This window comes from Salmo salar, chromosome ssa13 (genome assembly GCF_905237065.1).
Source record: "Salmo salar chromosome ssa13, Ssal_v3.1, whole genome shotgun sequence".
NCBI lineage: Eukaryota > Metazoa > Chordata > Actinopteri > Salmoniformes > Salmonidae > Salmo > Salmo salar.
The window spans coordinates 5,911,308-5,929,870 of NC_059454.1; the positions used below are offsets into that span (position 1 = coordinate 5,911,308).

General features: G+C 42.2%; 1 protein-coding gene across 2 annotated transcripts; it reads right to left on the reverse strand.

Annotated features, from left to right (window-relative positions):
• Window positions 1-248: 248 nt before the first annotated feature.
• On the reverse strand, window positions 249-12,744 carry LOC106566345 (methyl-CpG-binding protein 2). 2 transcript variants are annotated; one of them, XM_045692845.1, is made up of 3 exons: window positions 12,520-12,744; window positions 10,507-10,911; window positions 249-7,286 (listed from the first exon to the last, which is right to left on the reverse strand). In XM_045692845.1, exons 1-3 carry the CDS (start codon window positions 12,549-12,551, stop codon window positions 5,621-5,623), a joined length of 2,103 nt encoding a protein of 700 aa, XP_045548801.1. In that variant the 5' UTR covers window positions 12,552-12,744; the 3' UTR covers window positions 249-5,620. The 2 variants fall into 2 exon arrangements, with proteins under 2 accessions (XP_045548801.1, XP_045548800.1); XM_045692844.1 differs by having other exon boundaries at window positions 10,507-10,914; window positions 12,520-12,738.
• Window positions 12,745-18,563: the final 5,819 nt, after the last annotated feature.

Below are 18,563 nucleotides of genomic sequence, written 5' to 3' on the forward strand. Positions count from 1 at the left end.
GGAAACCTGGCACCATCCCTACGGTGAAGCATGGTGGTGGCAACATCATGCTGTGGGGATGTTTTTCAGGGGCGGGGACTGGGAGACTAGTAAGGATCGAGGGAAAGATGAACGGAGCAAATATAGGTGTGCCAAGATTATACCGTCATACCCAAGAAGACTCGATGCTGTAATCGCTGCCAAAGGTGCTTCAACAATGTACTGAGTAAAGGGTCTGAATACTTATGTAAATGTAATATTTCCGGGGGGTTTCTTCCAGAAATGTACAAAAAAACAGATTTTACTTTGTCAGTATGGGGTATTGTGATGTCATTATGGGGCATTGTGATGTCATTATGGGGCATTGTGATGTCATTATGGGGTATTGTGATGTCATTATGGGGTATTGTGTGCAGATTGATGAGGGGAAAACCTATTTAATCAATTTTAGAATAAGGCTGTAACGTAACAAAATCTGGAAAAAGTCAAGGGGTCTGAATACTTTCCGAATGCACTGAAAGTAACCAATTCGTTTTTTCATCCTACTTTTTGATATTTACTATATCCCATTTCTGCTTCATTAAATATTAAATGGAGCATGAAAAGTGCATATCCTCCTCTAGCCTCCACCTCCAGGTTTCTGAACCAGGGGAGACGTATTACTGAAGACTGAGTCAGACCCCTGGTATCGTTAAATCCTTTCACACTACAGAGCTGCGCTGAGACAAGCTGAATTGCACTGCACTGACCTAGTTCCGCATCCACCATAGTTGCTGGAACTGTGCTGGAAATAATATCGGAGACAGCACAGTACAGCTCAGCTCAGCTTGGCTCAGTAGGGTGGAAAGGGCATTTGTGTAGTGTGAGAGATCCTTGTGATGATCTGCAGAGAGGGAGAGAGAAAGAGCTGGAGGGGGAAGCGAGAGGGGCGGGGGGGGAGAACGAGAGAGGGGGGGAGAGAAAGAGCCAGTGGTGCTTGGAGTCACTGGGGGTTCACTCAGTAAAACAGTCAACTTGTACCAAAACATCCAAACTGCAACAATGCAGATGGTGTGATCATGTCAGGTTTTTGATACACTAGACTTTAACAGTTATTTCTCCCCGCACTGTTGTGAATTTGAAGATATTACATAGCCCTTTGTGAGCAAGAGAGCTCGTATTATCCATTGTGCCCCTCCCTAGTCACTAGGGCAAGGGAAGAGGCGAAGCAAGAGGAGAGATATGGGCCACATCCAAACTATTGTTTGTCTACACTTTGTATTTTATTGAGGAGGACAACGCCTCCTCTGGCAGATATAGGAAATATTCTCCCCAGGTGGAGACAGGATGGGGGTCTGTATCTCTAGTAGATATAGGAAATATTCTCCCCAGGTGGAGACAGTATGGGGGTCTGTATCTCTAGTAGATATAGGAAATATTCTCCCCAGGTGGAGACAGGATGGGGGTCTGTATCTCTAGTAGATATAGGAAATATTCTCCCCAGGTGGAGACAGGATGGGGGTCTGTATCTCTAGTAGATATAGGAAATATTCTCCCCAGGTGGAGACAGAATGGGGGTCTGTATCTCTAGTAGATATAGGAAATATTCTCCCCAGGTGGAGACAGGATGGGGTCTGTATCTCTAGTAGATATAGGAAATATTCTCCCCAGGTGGAGACAGGATGGGGGTCTGTATCTCTAGTAGATATAGGAAATATTCTCCCCAGGTGGAGACAGGATGGGGGTCTGTATCTCTAGTAGATATAGGAAATATTCTCCCCAGGTGGAGACAGGATGGGGGTCTAAACTTTCACAGTTCTTACATCTGATCTACAGAAGGCAAAAAACATTCTCGTGCAGATTTAAAAAATATATATATATATATATGTTTTGTGACGTCTGGTGCTGTGCCAAAACTGAGTACTACTGTTTAAGAAAACTACTGTAACAGGTCAACTCTACACAACATCCATACTGTCGTCACGATGTCCATTACAGAGAATTCCAGATTTAACATATTGGTACTTTAAAGTAATAATAATCTATACTATCATAATATGTTACAATGTAAGAAGTCAATAACAAATTGATCTCTGGAGTTTTGACATGCAAGAATAAGTTTTTCAGATTCAAGACTGAGTAGATTAGAACAGATTAGAAACAATGTTTTTCTGGTCAGGGCCATTACGGTAAATTTATGGAATTGCTTCTGTGTGAATGAGGGATTGAGTGTAGGGTAAAACTCATTAAAACATTTGTTATTGAGCCAAAATAAAAAAAAGGCATGTTTTAACGAATGTAATTAACGAATTTAATTAACTAATATAATTAGCGAGACATTGTTAATGGGGTGAAACAAAACAGATTTAAATTTTGCTTGTGATCAACACACAAATTGTAGACTATTGTCTGCGCAGGAATGCCGATTTTTGCTCAATGCAGATTTGATTGAATTCCAACCATAAGTTTTATATATGACCGACTATGATGTCACTGTTCACATGATTTCTTATCTAAAAACACTGGTAGGTTCCAGCTTCCTAAAACCCTCTATAGTGACCATGGAGTAGGTTCTAGCTTCCTAAAACCCTCTATAGTGACCATGGAGTAGGTTCTAGCTTCCTAAAACCCTCTATAGTGACCATGGAGTAGGTTCTAGCTTCCTAAAACCCTCTATAGTGACCATGGAGTAGGTTCTAGCTTCCTAAAACCCTCTATAGTGACCATGGAGTAGGTTCTAGCTTCCTAAAACCTTCTATAGTGACCATGGAGTAGGTTCTAGCTTCCTAAAACCCTCTATAGTGACCATGGAGTAGGTTCTAGCTTCCTAAAACCCTCTATAGTGACCACAGAGTAGGTTCTAGCATTCCTAAAACCCTCTATAGTGACCATGGACACAGAGTAGGTTCTAGCATTCCTAAAACCCTCTATAGTGACCATGGAGTAGGTTCTAGCTTCCTAAAACCCTCTATAGTGACCATGGAGTAGGTTCTAGCATTCCTAAAAAAAAACTCTATAGTGACCATGGAGTAGGTTCTAGCTTCCTAAAACCCTCTATAGTGACCATGGAGTAGGTTCTAGCTTCCTAAAACCCTCTATAGTGACCATGGAGTAGGTTCTAGCTTCCTAAAACCCTCTATAGTGACCATGGAGTAGGTTCTAGCTTCCTAAAACCCTCTATAGTGACCATGGAGTAGGTTCTAGCTTCCTAAAACCCTCTATAGTGACCATGGAGTAGGTTCTAGCTTCCTAAAACCTTCTATAGTGACCATGGAGTAGGTTCTAGCTTCCTAAAACCCTCTATAGTGACCATGGAGTAGGTTCTAGCTTCCTAAAACCCTCTATAGTGACCACAGAGTAGGTTCTAGCATTCCTAAAACCCTCTATAGTGACCATGGACACAGAGTAGGTTCTAGCATTCCTAAAACCCTCTATAGTGACCATGGAGTAGGTTCTAGCTTCCTAAAACCCTCTATAGTGACCATGGAGTAGGTTCTAGCATTCCTAAAAAAAAACTCTATAGTGACCATGGAGTAGGTTCTAGCTTCCTAAAACCCTCTATAGTGACCATGGAGAAGGTTCTAGCTTCCTAAAACCCTCTATAGTGACCATGGAGTAGGTTCTAGCTTCCTAAAACCCTCTATAGTGACCATGGACACGGAGTAGGTTCTGGCTTCCTAAAACCCTCTATAGTGACCATGGAGTAGGTTCTAGCTTCCTAAAACCCTCTATAGTGACCATGGAGTAGGTTCTAGCTTCCTAAAACCGCCTAAAACCACGAGCATGCGTTATGTTTTGTTTTGTGTCACATCTTCCTACCTGCGAGTTTAAACTAAAAGAAAAGCAACTAGTCTAACACAGGAAGTTTCATGAAGCCACGAGTATAGAAGATAATCCAGTAGCATGCAGAAAGAAGTACTGTGTTCACATCCATAGTGGCTGTGTCAAAACTGGTTTAAATATTCCTGGTCCCCCCAAAAAATCCATCTTCTATTTGAAATACATTTTTAGAACGCAACTGAATACATAAAAAAAAAAAAGGTAGACTTGACTAAATGATGTTGCCACGAACAGTAGCGGAGATATTGAGATGAGCAAGTATTGCTCTCACACAGTATCTGCGCATGTGTACCGGTTCGATTTCACGGGACCAAAACAGTGGAGAAGTTGAGCCTCGCTCTTCAACGCTCTTAGTTGTTGTGGAAATTGACCCACTATGCTGTCTACCATTTAATTATTGACACATTCCCCCCCCCCCCCACACACACACACACAACAGACAACAAAATATCTTCCTCCAGTGAATTTGGTTATTTATAATGTCTTTGGGATGTAATTTGAGTATTAGAAAACTTTTGATACTTTAGGTATTGACGAATCTACGGAGCATTGGCTATAATAATGCCTGGGTCCAGTTGTGCTTTTAGCTTCCTATCTGACTGTGGGGAAACACTCAATTTAGGAGAAACTGGGTAAAATTTCCATGTACTATCTAATTTGCATTACTAGTAATTCTTTTTTTTAAATACAGTTTTAATGATTGGTATTCTATTATTTGCTTCTGTGTATTTGTGGGACTACAGTCTCCATTACATAAGTAAACGACGAGAAAAGGCATCATTAGAATTGGAATTCTAATACGTTTAAATAAAATGAAACCTGTTTTCAGTAGCCAAAACATTCATCAAACGACACGTCATTGGTGTATCTAAGCCTCTAAAACCCTGTGGTTTCGTCTCCTCAACCATCAGATAGGAAGTTATCTGTCAGCATCAAGAGTGTTTTAGTTTCAAAGCTTCAGGAGTGAGTCCCAAATGATACCCTCTTCTCTATGTAGTGCACTAATTTTAGGGTTCTGGTCTGAAGTAGTGCACTACATAGGGAATAGGGTACCATTTGGGACGTGTGGACACAATATAGGTTCAGGAAAACACATGTCACCTAAATGAATAGGCCTTAGACTGTAGAGCGTGGACTGGAAACTGAGACTTCATCCAAAATGGCTCCCTATTCCCTATACAGTGCACACTGTTTGACCAGGACCCTATAAGCAGTGCATTAAAATGAGGAACAGAGTGCTATTTTGGACTCACCCTGTGCGTAATAAGAGGATGCTACGACAGAAGCAGTGGCAGCTTGCATGGCATATGTATATTGTGAGGCCTCTATCCATGGAGCACAGAACAACAACATTGGCAAGTCCACTTATAAAGGGCCAGACAGGACATGTGCCTTGGCTTTACGCAAATCCAACCGTGTTTCAGTCCCATTTTCATAATGGTATCTTAAACCATGGATTCCATAGTTTCCGGCTGATGACGTATACAGGAAGTGTAGGTCCTCCACGTCCTGTAAGCTTTGAGCAAAGGATCATGGGTCGCAGTGGATGACTAACAGGTTTAAAGCAGAAAGAAAGAACAAAACAATGAAAAAAAAAAAAAGTACAAATGTATCAGGAAGCAATCTGTTGTGGGTTGTCCATTAAACTGCGTTATTTGTTTGTCAATAAACAGATAAACAGCCCAACCCACAGAAAGAACATCAACCAACAGCTGCCTTTTGTTTTTATGTACACATTTTCTGTTTGTTGTTTTTTTTTATAAAATCCACTGCTGCACTAAACGTCTCCTCTCTCCTTACAGACATGGGTCCTGCAATGCAGTCAACTAACCCTTTCAGTGACCGGCGTCCGAGACTCGACCGTTTCCTCCCGGCTAGCTCTGGGTACGGCTGAGACCGTTTCCTCCCGGCTAGGTCTGGGTACGGCTGAGACCGTTTCCTCCCGGCTAGGTGTGGGTACGGCTGAGACCGTTTCCTCCCGGCTAGGTGTGGGTACGGCTGAGACCGTTTCCTCCCGGCTAGGTCTGGGTACGGCTGAGACCGTTTCCTCCCGGCTAGGTCTGGGTACGGCTGAGACCGTTTCCTCCCGGCTAGGTCTGGGTACGGCTGAGACCGTTTCCTCCCGGCTAGGTCTGGGTACGGCTGAGACCGTTTCCTCCCGGCTAGGTCTGGGTACGGCTGAGACCGTTTCCTCCCGGCTAGGTCTGGGTACGACTAAGCAGGATACAATGTCTCTCAAATCCCTCCCTTCCACCGTCCCTGCTGCCACGTCCACATGATGCTTGTTGGCCCTGGTGTCACCCATTCCCACCACTGCAGCTACCGGAGGCTTTAGACACCTGTCCTGTCTGACCTCCCTGACCTCCTCTCTCTCTCCTCTGGCCGTGGTGGTGCTGGCCCGGCATGGCCCCCTAGAGGTGCTCAGGTCGTGGGGCTCATTCTGCAGTAGGGCCCCTGGCCCAACCGAGGCCCTCGCTGTATGGGAGACCAGGCCCATAGTCAAGCCGGGGAAGTGGTGGTGAGGGGGCCGCTGGGAGGGTAGGGGAAGAGGATCCTCCACTACAGAGGAGTGACTGTGGCGACGGTGGTGATGGCGATGGTGAAGGTGTTTGTGCGGCGTACGTTCTTTTCTCTTGTGGCTGTGACTCTTTGGGGTAGTGACGCTGCTGCTGCTGCCGCCTCCACTGGCCCCACTATTAGACCCAACGCTGGCCCCACCACTGTCCTCTGCGGTCAGCCCGGCAGTCACGGGACTGTCCTTGTGCTTCTTCCACGGACTATTTGGCAGCTTCTGTCCCTGATCCTTCTGTCCCTGGTCTGTCCTCTCTGCTGCTGCCACCACCACAGCACTCCCTGTCCCTATCCCTGCCTCGGCTATAGCTGGAATGTCTTTCAACTCCTCAATAGTTTCTCTGGTCTTGCGTTTCTTGATAGGTAGAGCGGTCTGCTGCACCGGCTTAGTGGAAGACTCCTTCTGAGCTTTCCTTTTGGCTTCTGCGGCGAGGATAGCAGCCGCTGCGTAGGAGGAAGTACTTGAACCCGCCGCCCCAACTACCGCTGACACCAACCCTGGCTTACGTCCCCGCTTTTTCGGAGCAGTCTGCGGTTCTGTCTCCGCCTTCCTTTTCCGTCCCGGGCGCATCTTGGCGACTACGACATGCGATGACGGCTGCCCCGCCGCTTCAGATGCCTTGGATGCGCTGAAAGGCATTTTGACCAAGAGCCTCCCAGGACTCTTCTCCACCACGCGCTTCATTGCCACGCCCTCCATGGCCGGGCGTAACTTCCCACTCCCCTTCGGCCGACCCCGGCCCCTCCCTGACGGTTTCATCACCTTGGGTTTCTTTGGGGGTCTCTTCTCGCGGCGGGAGGGACTGCCACGCCCTGTCACGGTGAAGTCGAAGTCGTTGGGGTCGGTGGCGGTGTCTCCGACCTTCTGGAAGAAGGCGATCAGCTCCACCTTGGAACGGAAGGCTTTCCCCTCTGGGCTGAAATACAGATCACAACGAACGTCCCGACTGTAAACGTCCTAACTGTAAATGTATCGCTAAACATCCTAACTGTAAATGTCCTAAATGTAAACTGCACTGTAAACTTCCTAACTGTAAACATCCTAACGGTAAACTTCCTAACTGTAAACATCCTAACGGTAAACCGATCTGTAAATGTAATTTCTGTAAACGTCCTAGCAGTAAAGATCTCTGTAATCGTCATTTCTGTAAACGGATCTGTAAACGTCCTTTCTGTAAAGATACAGTTGAAGTCGGAAGTTTACATACACTTAGGTTGGAGTCATTAAAACTAGTTTTTCAACCACTCCACAAATTTCTTGTTAACAAACTATAGTAAGTCAGTTAGGACATCTACTTCTACTGTGCATGACACAAGTCATTTTTCCAACAATTGTTTACAGACAGATTATTTCACTTATAATTCACTGTATCACAATTCCAGTGGGTCAGAAGTTTACATACACTAAATTGACTGTGCCTTTAAACAGCTTGGAAAATTCCAGAAAATGATGTCATGGCTTTAGAAGCTTCTGATAGGCTAATTGACATAATTTGAGTCAATTGAAGGTGTACCTGTGGATGTATTTCAAGGCCTACCTTCAAACTCAGTGCCTCTTTGCTTGACATCATGGGAAAATCAAAAGAAATCAGCCAAGACCTCAGAAAAAACATTGTAAACCTCCACGAGTTTGGTTCATCCTTGGGAGCAATTTCCAAACGCCTGAAGGTACCACGTTCATCTGTACAAACAATAGTACGCAAGTATAAACACCATGGGACCACGCAGCTGTCATACCGCTCAGGAAGGAGACGTGTTCTAGTACCAAATACTAATTGAGTGTGTGTAAACTTCTGACCCACTGGGAATGTGATGAAAGAAATAAAAGCTGAAATGAATAATTCTCTCTACTGTTATTCTGACATTTCACATTCTTAAAATAAAGTGGTGATCCTAACTGACCTTAAGACAGGGAATTTTTACTCGGATTGAATGTCAGGAATTGTGAAAAACTGAGTTTAAATGTATTTGGCTAAGGTGTATGTAAACTTCTGACTTCAACTGTAAGTGTGGTGAAATACAAGGTGGGCGAGTACCAGTACGAACTGAGCAAATATCTTCGGAAAAGTATTCAGACCCCTTGAACTTTTTCCACATTTTCTTAGGTTACAGCCTTATTCTAAAATGGATTACATTTTTTTTTTACCTTTTTAACTAATCAATCGACACACAATAACCCATAATGACGAAGCAAAAACTTTTTTACACATTTTTGTTGATTTATTAAAATTTAAACAAAAAACTGAAATCACATTTACTTAAGTATTCAGACCCTTTACTCAGTACTTTGTTGAATCACCTTTGGCAGCGATTACAGCCTTGATTATTCTTGGGTATGACGCTACAAGCTTGGCACATCAGTATTTGGGGAGTTTCTCCCATTCTTCTCTGCAGATCCTCTCAAGCTCTGTCAGGTTGGATGGGGAGCGTTGCTAAACAAATATTTTCAGGTCTCTCCAGAGATGTTCGATCGGGTTTAAGTCCAGGCCATGGCTGGGCCACTCAAGGACGTTCAGACACTTGTCCCAAAGCCACTCCTGCTTTGTCTTGGCAGTGTGCTTAGGGTTGTTGTTCTGTTGGAAAGTGAACCTTCTCTCCAGTCTGAGGTCCTGAGCGCTCTGGAGCAGGTTTTCATCAATGATCTCTCTGTACTTTGCTCTGTTCATCTTTGCCTCAATCCTGACTAGTCTCCCAGTCTCTGAAAAACATCACCACAGCATGATGCTGCCACCACCACGCTTCACCGTAGGGATGGTGCTAGGTTTCCTCCAGATGTGATGCTTGGCATTCAGGCCAGAGTTCAATCTTGGTTTCATCAGACCGGAGAATCTTGTTTTTCATGGTCTGATAGTCTTTAGGTGCCTTTTGGCAAACTCCAAGTGGTCTGTCATGTGCTTTTTACTGAGGAGTGGCTTCCGTCTGGTCACTCTAACATAAAGGCCTGATTGGTGAAGAGCTGCAGAGATGGTTGTCCTTCTGGAAGGTTCTCCCATCTCCATAGATGAAGCTCTGGAGCTCTGTCAGAGTGACCATCGGGTTCTTGGTTACCTCCGTGACCAAGGCCCTTCTCCCCCTGATTGCTCAGTTTGTCCGGACGGACGGCCAGCTCTAGGAAGAGTCTTAGTGGTTCCAGACTTCTTCCATTATAGAATGATGAAAGCCACTGTGTTCTTGGGGACCTTCAATGCTGCAGAAATGTTTTGGTACCTTTCCCCAGATCTGTGCCCTGACACAATCCTGTCTCGGAGCTCTACGGACAATTCCTTCAACCTCATGGCTTGGGTTTTTGCTCTTAAATGCACTGACAACTGTGGGACCTTTATATAGACAGGCGTGTGCCTTTCCAAATCATGTCCAATCAATTTAATTTACCACAGGTGGACTCCAATCAAGTTGTAGAAACATCACAAGGATGATCAATGGAAACAGGATGCACCTGAACTCAATTATGAGTCTCATAGCAAAGGGTCTGAATACTTATGTTAATAAGGTATTTTTTATTTTTAATAGATTTGCAAAAATGTCTAAAAACCCGTTTTCACACTGCCATTATGGGTTACTGTGTGTAGATTACCAAGGAATTGTTTTTATTTAATCAATTTTTAGAATAAGGCTGTAACGTAAAAAAATGTGGAAAAAGTCAAGGGGTCTGAATACTTTGTGAAGTGTAATCCATCTTTGTATTTCCATCAACCTCAAAACAGTCCTGAAAAACACTCTATACGATTCAGTCACATTAAACCAGTCTTGTAAAACACTCTCTATACGATTCAGTCACATTAAACCAGTCTTGTAAAACACTCTCTATACGATTCAGTCACATTAAACCAGTCTTGTAAAACACTCTCTATACGATTCAGTCACATTAAACCAGTCTTGTAAAACACTCTCTATATGATTCAGTCACATTAAACCAGTCTTGTAAAACACTCTCTATATGATTCAGTCACAATACAATATCAATGAGGGATGAAACAGACAAGATTTTTTTTTCGCTACTTCCAGCAAAATATTTAATATCACATCTCTGTATCATATCTCTCTGTATTATATTTAATATGATTATATCATGACGTTATTTCGGATATGCTTTTGAGAGACAATTCTTGATATGGCTCTCTCTCATAGCCTACTCACTTCATCAAGTAGACGTCAAACTTTCCGGCGGACCGCCCAGACTTGCGTTGTTTGAGTTTACGTGTCCAGCCCTGGGGTAGAGAGGGGTCGTCGTACAAAGGACCACGGTCTCTGATTATGGACCTCCTCTGTTTGGGCGACGCAGGGGACTCAAAGAGACCCGAGGCCTCACCAACTGCAGTAACCATGGGCTCCGAGGGCCCCGCCTCAGCCGGCTGCGGCTGGTCTTGGTCTGCACTGGGCTGTTGGACTGGAGGATGAGGAGGGGAGGACATAGTAGTGGTGGTGGATGAAGACTCCAGCCTCTCTTTTTCCATATCCGTCCGCTCCCGCCTCACCTTCTTTGGCTTGCTGTGTGTCTTAGGGTCCTTGTCGTTGGAGCTCTGATTCTGGTTGGCATCTTCACTGCTGTGGAAGACAACATTAGTCATGAGGGCGAGAGGCAAAGCAGAGGCATGGTCTCAGCTCATCAGACCAGAGAATATGAAGAATGGCTATCCTTAGCTAGGTTTGCCAAAAAAAAAAAAATGTACTGTAAATTTCTATAAATTCCTTGGTTTTCCTGAAATCCCAGTTTGAGGATTCCCGGAATCTGGAGGGAATAAGCAGGGAATCCGGTATCCTCCGACCAAGGTGTTTTTTTTTGGGGGGGGGGGGGGAACAGGGAATTTATTGAAAGTTCCAAGAATTTTGCAAACTTATCTTCAATGCCGATAAGAGTACAACATGTTTTAAACAAAAAGTCACAGATAAGTTACAAGCCTCAGCTTGCTCCCAACCTACTCACTACCTGTTTACAAAGGTCGTAAAAAAACACATTTTGGGAAAAAATATTGTGTTGTGCTGTTTCTTCACAAAATATGAAATATATATATATATGGCATTAAGGACAAAACCTTCAGTCTGCCTGAACTGGACTGAACCACATTCTACTCACTGTGGAGATAAGCACCGTCCGTATAGCAGGCATATTGAATGACGCAGCCAGCCAGAGAAGCCACTAGGCAAGAGATGTCAATGGTTCGAATATTTTGTACTGCACATGGTCGATCCACGTACACACAAGCATCTTATTCTGATATACACAACAGTAAAGTTAGATGTAGCCTACAGCAGCAGCTACATCACAATATGCTATTCACTTCAACCTAACTGACTAATTGTAATGCATATAAAGAATATTTACAATAAAAATAAAATAAATTGTATAAATTGTCCTATGTAGAATATCTCCATACCAGATGCCAGTGTAGCGAAAATACGGGGCATTATTTTCACGGTACATCAATATACTTTTCTACCACTGCCATATCATACTCTGTCCTTCATGCAATTAAAGCAATACCTTAATTGCTTCATAACATGATTTGTTATTCTAGAAAATGGGCCAACTCATGTCAGCTACCTCTAGTATTTAGCTAGATGATAACAGTCGTCATAACCAAGCAACCCATTTTCTCTGTAAAGAAAATAAATAAATGGTTTTACGTCATAACAACAAATGTGTAATGACATGTGGCTATTCTGTCGCAAAATTACCACGTCAAATGGCCACATATGTAACCGGATGACGCTCCATCCTATCCAGCTATTTAGCCAGCAAGCCAAATTGGTTTTGAGGGTGGAGGATATGGACAAACAGAGTGCAAACACAAGAACACAACTGGGTATATATTTTTGTTGACAGTAAATATATTTACAAATCTACAGGGTGTGTTTTCAAAAGGTCAGAAAATGACACACACACACACACACACACACACACACACACGATAGCAATCTAACTGAGACAATTTCCTTGCTCATCTATGATCTGCTAAAGTAGGGGAATACTTATTTATGTATAATTTGGTGACGTATTCAGAACGCCTCTTTCAGTAAGCTTGCCCGCTGACCAGTTCATAACAAAAATACAACGCATTACTTTAGCTAAATACAGCAATACATTTTAAACGACTTGAACATTCATCTAACTCGACATTGAAATGGTGAATACATGTAATTCACACTTACAGTCTCTCGTCTCCGCTCTTTACGGCGGCCATTTTTATTTAAATAAATAATTGTATAAAAAAAATTCTCAAAACATCTCATGGGTACCTCTCACCCCTGCCTCAATTTCACTGCCGTCAGTGGCGTATTCACGCGAGATCCGTGAAACTGTTTCATAAGACCCATTGCATGAGCCCTTGGATCTCGCGAGAGCAGTTGTCTTACTCTGTAAACGGTTGTGAACTCTTGAGATGAGGTCACTATCTCCATCTGCAGCAAATACACATGACACACACACCATCAAAACACATCCAGGCTTAGAGTTTATAATTTGATGAGTGGTGGAGGTGGAACTGTCACCAGAAAGTCCCTACTATTGCTTTCCTTGACAATCTGTCTTCAAAACAAATGTGCATTTGTCTTACCACTAAGGTCATTGTAATACATCTGGTATAATAGTTCTCAATAGAAGTTGTACCTCTGCTCTGGTTGTAAGCCTGAACAGCCCTACCCCATTCATAGACCCTAAATGCCTTTGCCGCCTATTGATTAATGTATCTTCTTCCCAGGGAACTTTTATTAAGAGCCCCGACACTGTCTGAACGTGAACACGCATCGCTCCCGCGCGGTACGGTTTTGGAAACATATGGAACGTATCTTTCATATCAGTGAGAATTTGTAAAAAAAAAAAAAAAAAAAAAAAGTTGTATTACTACACACCTTTATAGGGTTAAGGTTATTGTTCCCACACTGACATATCCATGTTACAGCTGGTGTTTAGGGAAGACAGAGGTGACCACCTGTGCTAATTCGCTATCTAGCATGCTCTGACCACCTGTGCTAATTAGCTATCTAGCATGCTCTGACCACCTGTGCTAATTAGCTATCTAGCATGCTCTGAACACCTGTGCTAATTAGCTATCTAGCATGCTCTGAACACCTGTGCTAATTAGCTATCTAGTGCGTAATGGAAGAAGGCGGACAGAAACATGTTGTAACATGTTGTAGGCTTCCCTGTGGCTCAGTTGGTAGAACATGGTGTTTGCAACGCAAGCATGGTGTGTGCAACGCCAGGGTTGTGGGTTTGATTCCCACGGCGGCCAGTAATTTTTTTTTTTTAAATGCATGAAATGAAATGTATGCATTCAGTACTGTAAGTCGCTCTGGATAAGAGTGTCTGCTAAATGACTAAAACGTAATGTAACTGAAAAATACTGTCGGCTGCAACACATGCACGTTAAAACAGTGTATATTTTGCATTTGTGAAATTATTTTAATGTGATATGAAAGTAAAGGGATTTATGCTTTTTTTGGGTGGGGGGGCAGGTAGCTTAGTGGTTAGAGTGTTGGACTAGTAACCGAAAGGTTGTAAGATCAAATCCCTGAGCTGACAAGGTAAAAATCTGTCATTCTGTCCCTGAAGAAGGCAGTTAACCCACTGTTCCTAGGCCGTCATTGTAAATTAGGATTTGTTCTTAACTGACTTGCCGAGTTAAATAAAGGTAAAAATAAAAACATGTTTCTAGAACCATATTCCGCTTGAGAATCAATTCACATTTAGATGAAGGTTTTGGCTGGCAGAGCCAGTCTACCTCTTGAAATAACATATGAAGGGACTTTGAGCAGTGCTGGACCGGTTACAACCGATATTTCTGTGTACAGCGCTCTCTGTGAAAGGCGCAAACATCAATTGCTTGACACTCCCTACAAGTGCTAGTTTTCCTGATTTATGTGCGCTATTACAGAAGTCACGTCTCTGAACATCTGTTATTGTCTCAATGCCTTGTCACATATAAATTATGTTCTGAATTATTCTTTTTTTTTGGAGGGGGGGGTTGCCTGGTGATTTATTATTACATGTTTTTCATTGTATTCACAGGAATGTCCCTGTATTGATGTGTAATATTGTTATTATTGTTGCAATAAAAATACAATAAAATTATATATATATGTATATATATTTGTAATTATATATATTATATATATTTTATTTTATTTATATATATAATATTGATATATTTATATATATTTATATGTATATTTATATAATATGCGCTATTATTAGCGCAGCTGTGAGGTTCATAGACACAGGAAATATATTTGCATCAGGAGCAACACTCACTTTTTCCGGCCTATCCAGGAAAAGGGAACGATTTCCTGTGCCTGTAAAACCCCCAAAGCTGCGCTTGCAATAAGCGCATATTGAAACGGGGGCGTTCTCATTTTAACTCACTGAACCGGGGTCGGGCGGATGCAACAATAACGGTTTCATCACATGCACACGGGGAAATCCAGACACGTCACAGGGGTTATAACGCTGAATATGGTAGTGAGAGGAAGTCCAGTCAGGTAGTAGGAGATGATGGAATTAGGTGAAACTGGGCCGACATTCTGCACATTTTCTCATCGGTTAAATATCTGATTTTAATCTATTGTTCGGTTCCAAAAAGTACAATATGTTACCAATACAGTGCACTACGTTTTATAGACTTGACCACTTATCAAAGTTAAAAAATAAAAGGTGTTGTTTTAAAGCAGTGAAAGGTCTAATGGAGTTTGCGCACATACACAAGGGAGGCGTTCCCTAACAGAAATATACAAATAAGGCTACAACGCGCCAATAGGATCTCGCTAGTTCGTGATTAACGTTGCCCACCTGGTCGCTTGTTCTGCACAATATGCTCAGAGTTACCGTGTTTTAGGTTTTCCACTGACATTGGGCCACTTAGAAAACGATGTCATGGCGGATAATTTATTGCGCGGGTTGGGGTTTGGGCTATTTTTAAATTGCACTGCGGCCGCCAAGGTATTTCTCTTAAAAATATATATATTTCACTGGGACCTGGTCCAGACTGTCAGGCAGTGAGACTTGATGTTGCTGAGTGACTGATGGGGAGGACCGGAGGACCGGATGTGCGCTGAGAAAGCACTACAGTTATTAGCTGAGTCACACAAACACGTATCGTAAAAAGTAAATATGTTTTTGTTTGGTTATTTTTTTGGAAATTGTAGAAATAAAAAAAAGTCATTCTTCCAATTTTTTTTTTTAATAATAATAATAATAAAAAAATAAATAATTAGCTGAGTCACGTGAGCGGACACTTTTCAGCACTTGTAGGTAATCTATTTAGTTTGTCATTATGGAGACTTCTATGTCCAAACCTTTTCCCATCAAACATATTAATACTATAGAACTAATGCCCACCAATAAATAATGGAGATAAAGCATTGGAAAACGACTTTGGGCGCACTAGTGCGCATTACATACATCCGCTCGGTAGGTGGTTTAAACTGCATTATAATGTTGACTTTGCTTAAAGAAAACGGTATCAAGCGACGGTATCCGAGACCCAAGATCAAGTAGCCTATTAATGTATATACGACTGTCGGCTACCATTTGATACAATAATAAGGTTGAACTCACTGGAGTCATTGCAGATTAATTCGTGCCACTTGTGTAGCCTTCCTGGAGCTGGCGAACCAATGTAATAAATAGCCTATAACGTCAGTTTATTGTTGTTGTAGCCTTGTGTTATTATGAACGCATTAGGTTGACGGTAACAGTTGTCAGATATTCCAGCAGGCTACAGAGAAACAAGCACTTCTCATTGCGAAATCGCCTCGCTATTCATGTTGAATAAATTAGTCTTAATGTTGAATAAATTAGTCTTAATTTGGTTCAGTTTACATCTTGTCTACATCTTGTCTAGGCTACTGTAGACTATCTGAAATGAGACGTAGGCCTATCAGGGGCGAAAGGCTACCTGCCTTTATCTAAGCAAACTATGACAATTAAAAAAAAAAAATAAGAATCATAAACCCTGATTTTAGACTGTAGTCTATGTCTATTGAAATGACAAGTCAATCTCGCAAATGGTCCATTTTTGTTACATAAAGCTTGTACCCCCCCCTCCAAGCCATTAGCTCGACAACCAAACTAATCAAATGGCCACCTGGACTATTTACATTTGTTTTTATACTGCTGCTACTCACTGTTTATTATCTATGCATAGTTACTTTTTTAAATGACCTTTTTTAACCATTACCCCGCACATTGACTCTGTACCGTAACACCCTGTATATAGCCTCCACATTGACTCTGTACCGGTACCCCCTGTATATAGTCTCCACATTGACTCTGTACCGGTACCCCCTGTATATAGCCTCCACATTGACTCTGTACCGGTACCCCCTGTATATAGCCTCCACATTGACTCTGTACCGTAACACCCTGTACATAGCCTTCACATTGACTCTGTACCGGTACCCCCTGTATATAGCCTCCACATTGACTCGGTACCGGTACACCCTGTATATAGCCTCCACATTGACTCTGTACCGGTACCCCCTGTATATAGCCTCCACATTGACTCTGTACCGTAACACCCTGTATATAGCCTCCACATTGACTCTGTACCGGTACCCCCTGTATATAGCCTTCACATTGACTCTGTACCGGTACCCCCTGTAAATAGCCTCCACATTGACTCGGTACCGGTACCCCCTGTATATAGCCTCCACATTAACTCGGTACCGGTACCCCCTGTATATAGCCTCCACATTGACTCTGTACCGATACCCCCTGTATATATTATATTTTCTTTTGTCACATATTCAAATTCCTTTATTACGTCATGTCATAGCTTGCAATAATTATTATTTTGAGGAAACCCACATTTTCCTTCTAACGTCATTACAAGTTACTATGATATTCCTTCTTAATTGGCTCGATAAGGTTATGGAAAAATGGTTTATTGTATAGATATGGCAACTCTTGTTGGGGGAAAAAACTACAATTTGGGCTAGTTTTCAGGCCTTTAGGGCGGGTTTTGAGTGGTCATTGGGCTACAGAGTTGAGCTTGACCTGGCACAGTGATGCCAATTTAGCAATTTTGTTGCTAGATTTAGCAACTTTTCAGACTACACTAGCAACTTTTTTGTCAAACAGCACCTAGCAACAAATTTAGCTACTTTTAAAAATGTATTTTGAACTTTTAGCAACTTTTGAAAAGTGATTCAAACGCTAAAATGCACGCAATTTCCCCTCTAAATGACACAAAAACGATGTTCTCTGTTACACTCTCAGTCACAACACACGTGCCTGGCTGCAAAAGTGCATTGTGAGTGATGTCAGCAGCAGGCCAGCAGCAATTTCAGCAAATTGCAAATGTTTGTTGTCTGACTGCAGTAGTAGTAGTACGGGTTCGACGAGCCAAACCCAATGAATATTGTTGGTCACGAATGTTTGATCTTGAACAGAACTTTACAACGTCAATCAACACGTCTCAATCAAAATTGTAAAGAAAAAAGTGGGACTCTGTATCTGAACAAATGTCAAATCATATTTTGTTCGCCGAGGATGGCCAGTCAATTTGAGTGACGTTATTGTGTATTCAACGTAATGACGCAAGTTTCACGTTATCACGCAATCATTTAGCAACTTTTAGTAACAAATCAACCTGCCTCTACAACCCTGAGTATGCTTCATTTGCCCGTGCTGTAAACGACACAGATTAACTATCTTGGGTTAGTTATAAATATCTTTGATTTCACCTGCTGTGATGTTCTCAAATAGATTTATAGGTGTCAACAGGAAAAATATATAAAATAATTTTGTATAATTGAAACAAGACCACTTTCATTTGGTCACAGACAGATGAACTCACTTTGTGCTTAAAGCTAAAGTTGTAACGAGTCTGCACACATTTGAATGGTTTCTTTGCGTTGCTCAGTGGACCTTTTCGGCAGAAAAGTCTCTGTCATCAGTTAGATGACATGGGATAAGTGGGTAGCTGAATCCCAATATGGCGACCAGGGTATGAGTGAGTGGGTGTGTAGAAAGTTCTCTGCTATAGATGAGACGGTTTTGATTGAGCTTTGTTGTTTTTTTCTCTCCGTGTATTACCAGGCAACTACCGTACATTGAGCTACCATACCGAGAGAGTTAGAATTTTATGTTTTTAAGCCGGACGATGAGTCTGAGTTGTATTTCACTGTTCGTTTTAAACAAACATTTGTACATTTTCAGTTATAAAACTGACGTATTGACGATGGGTGTACTGTTT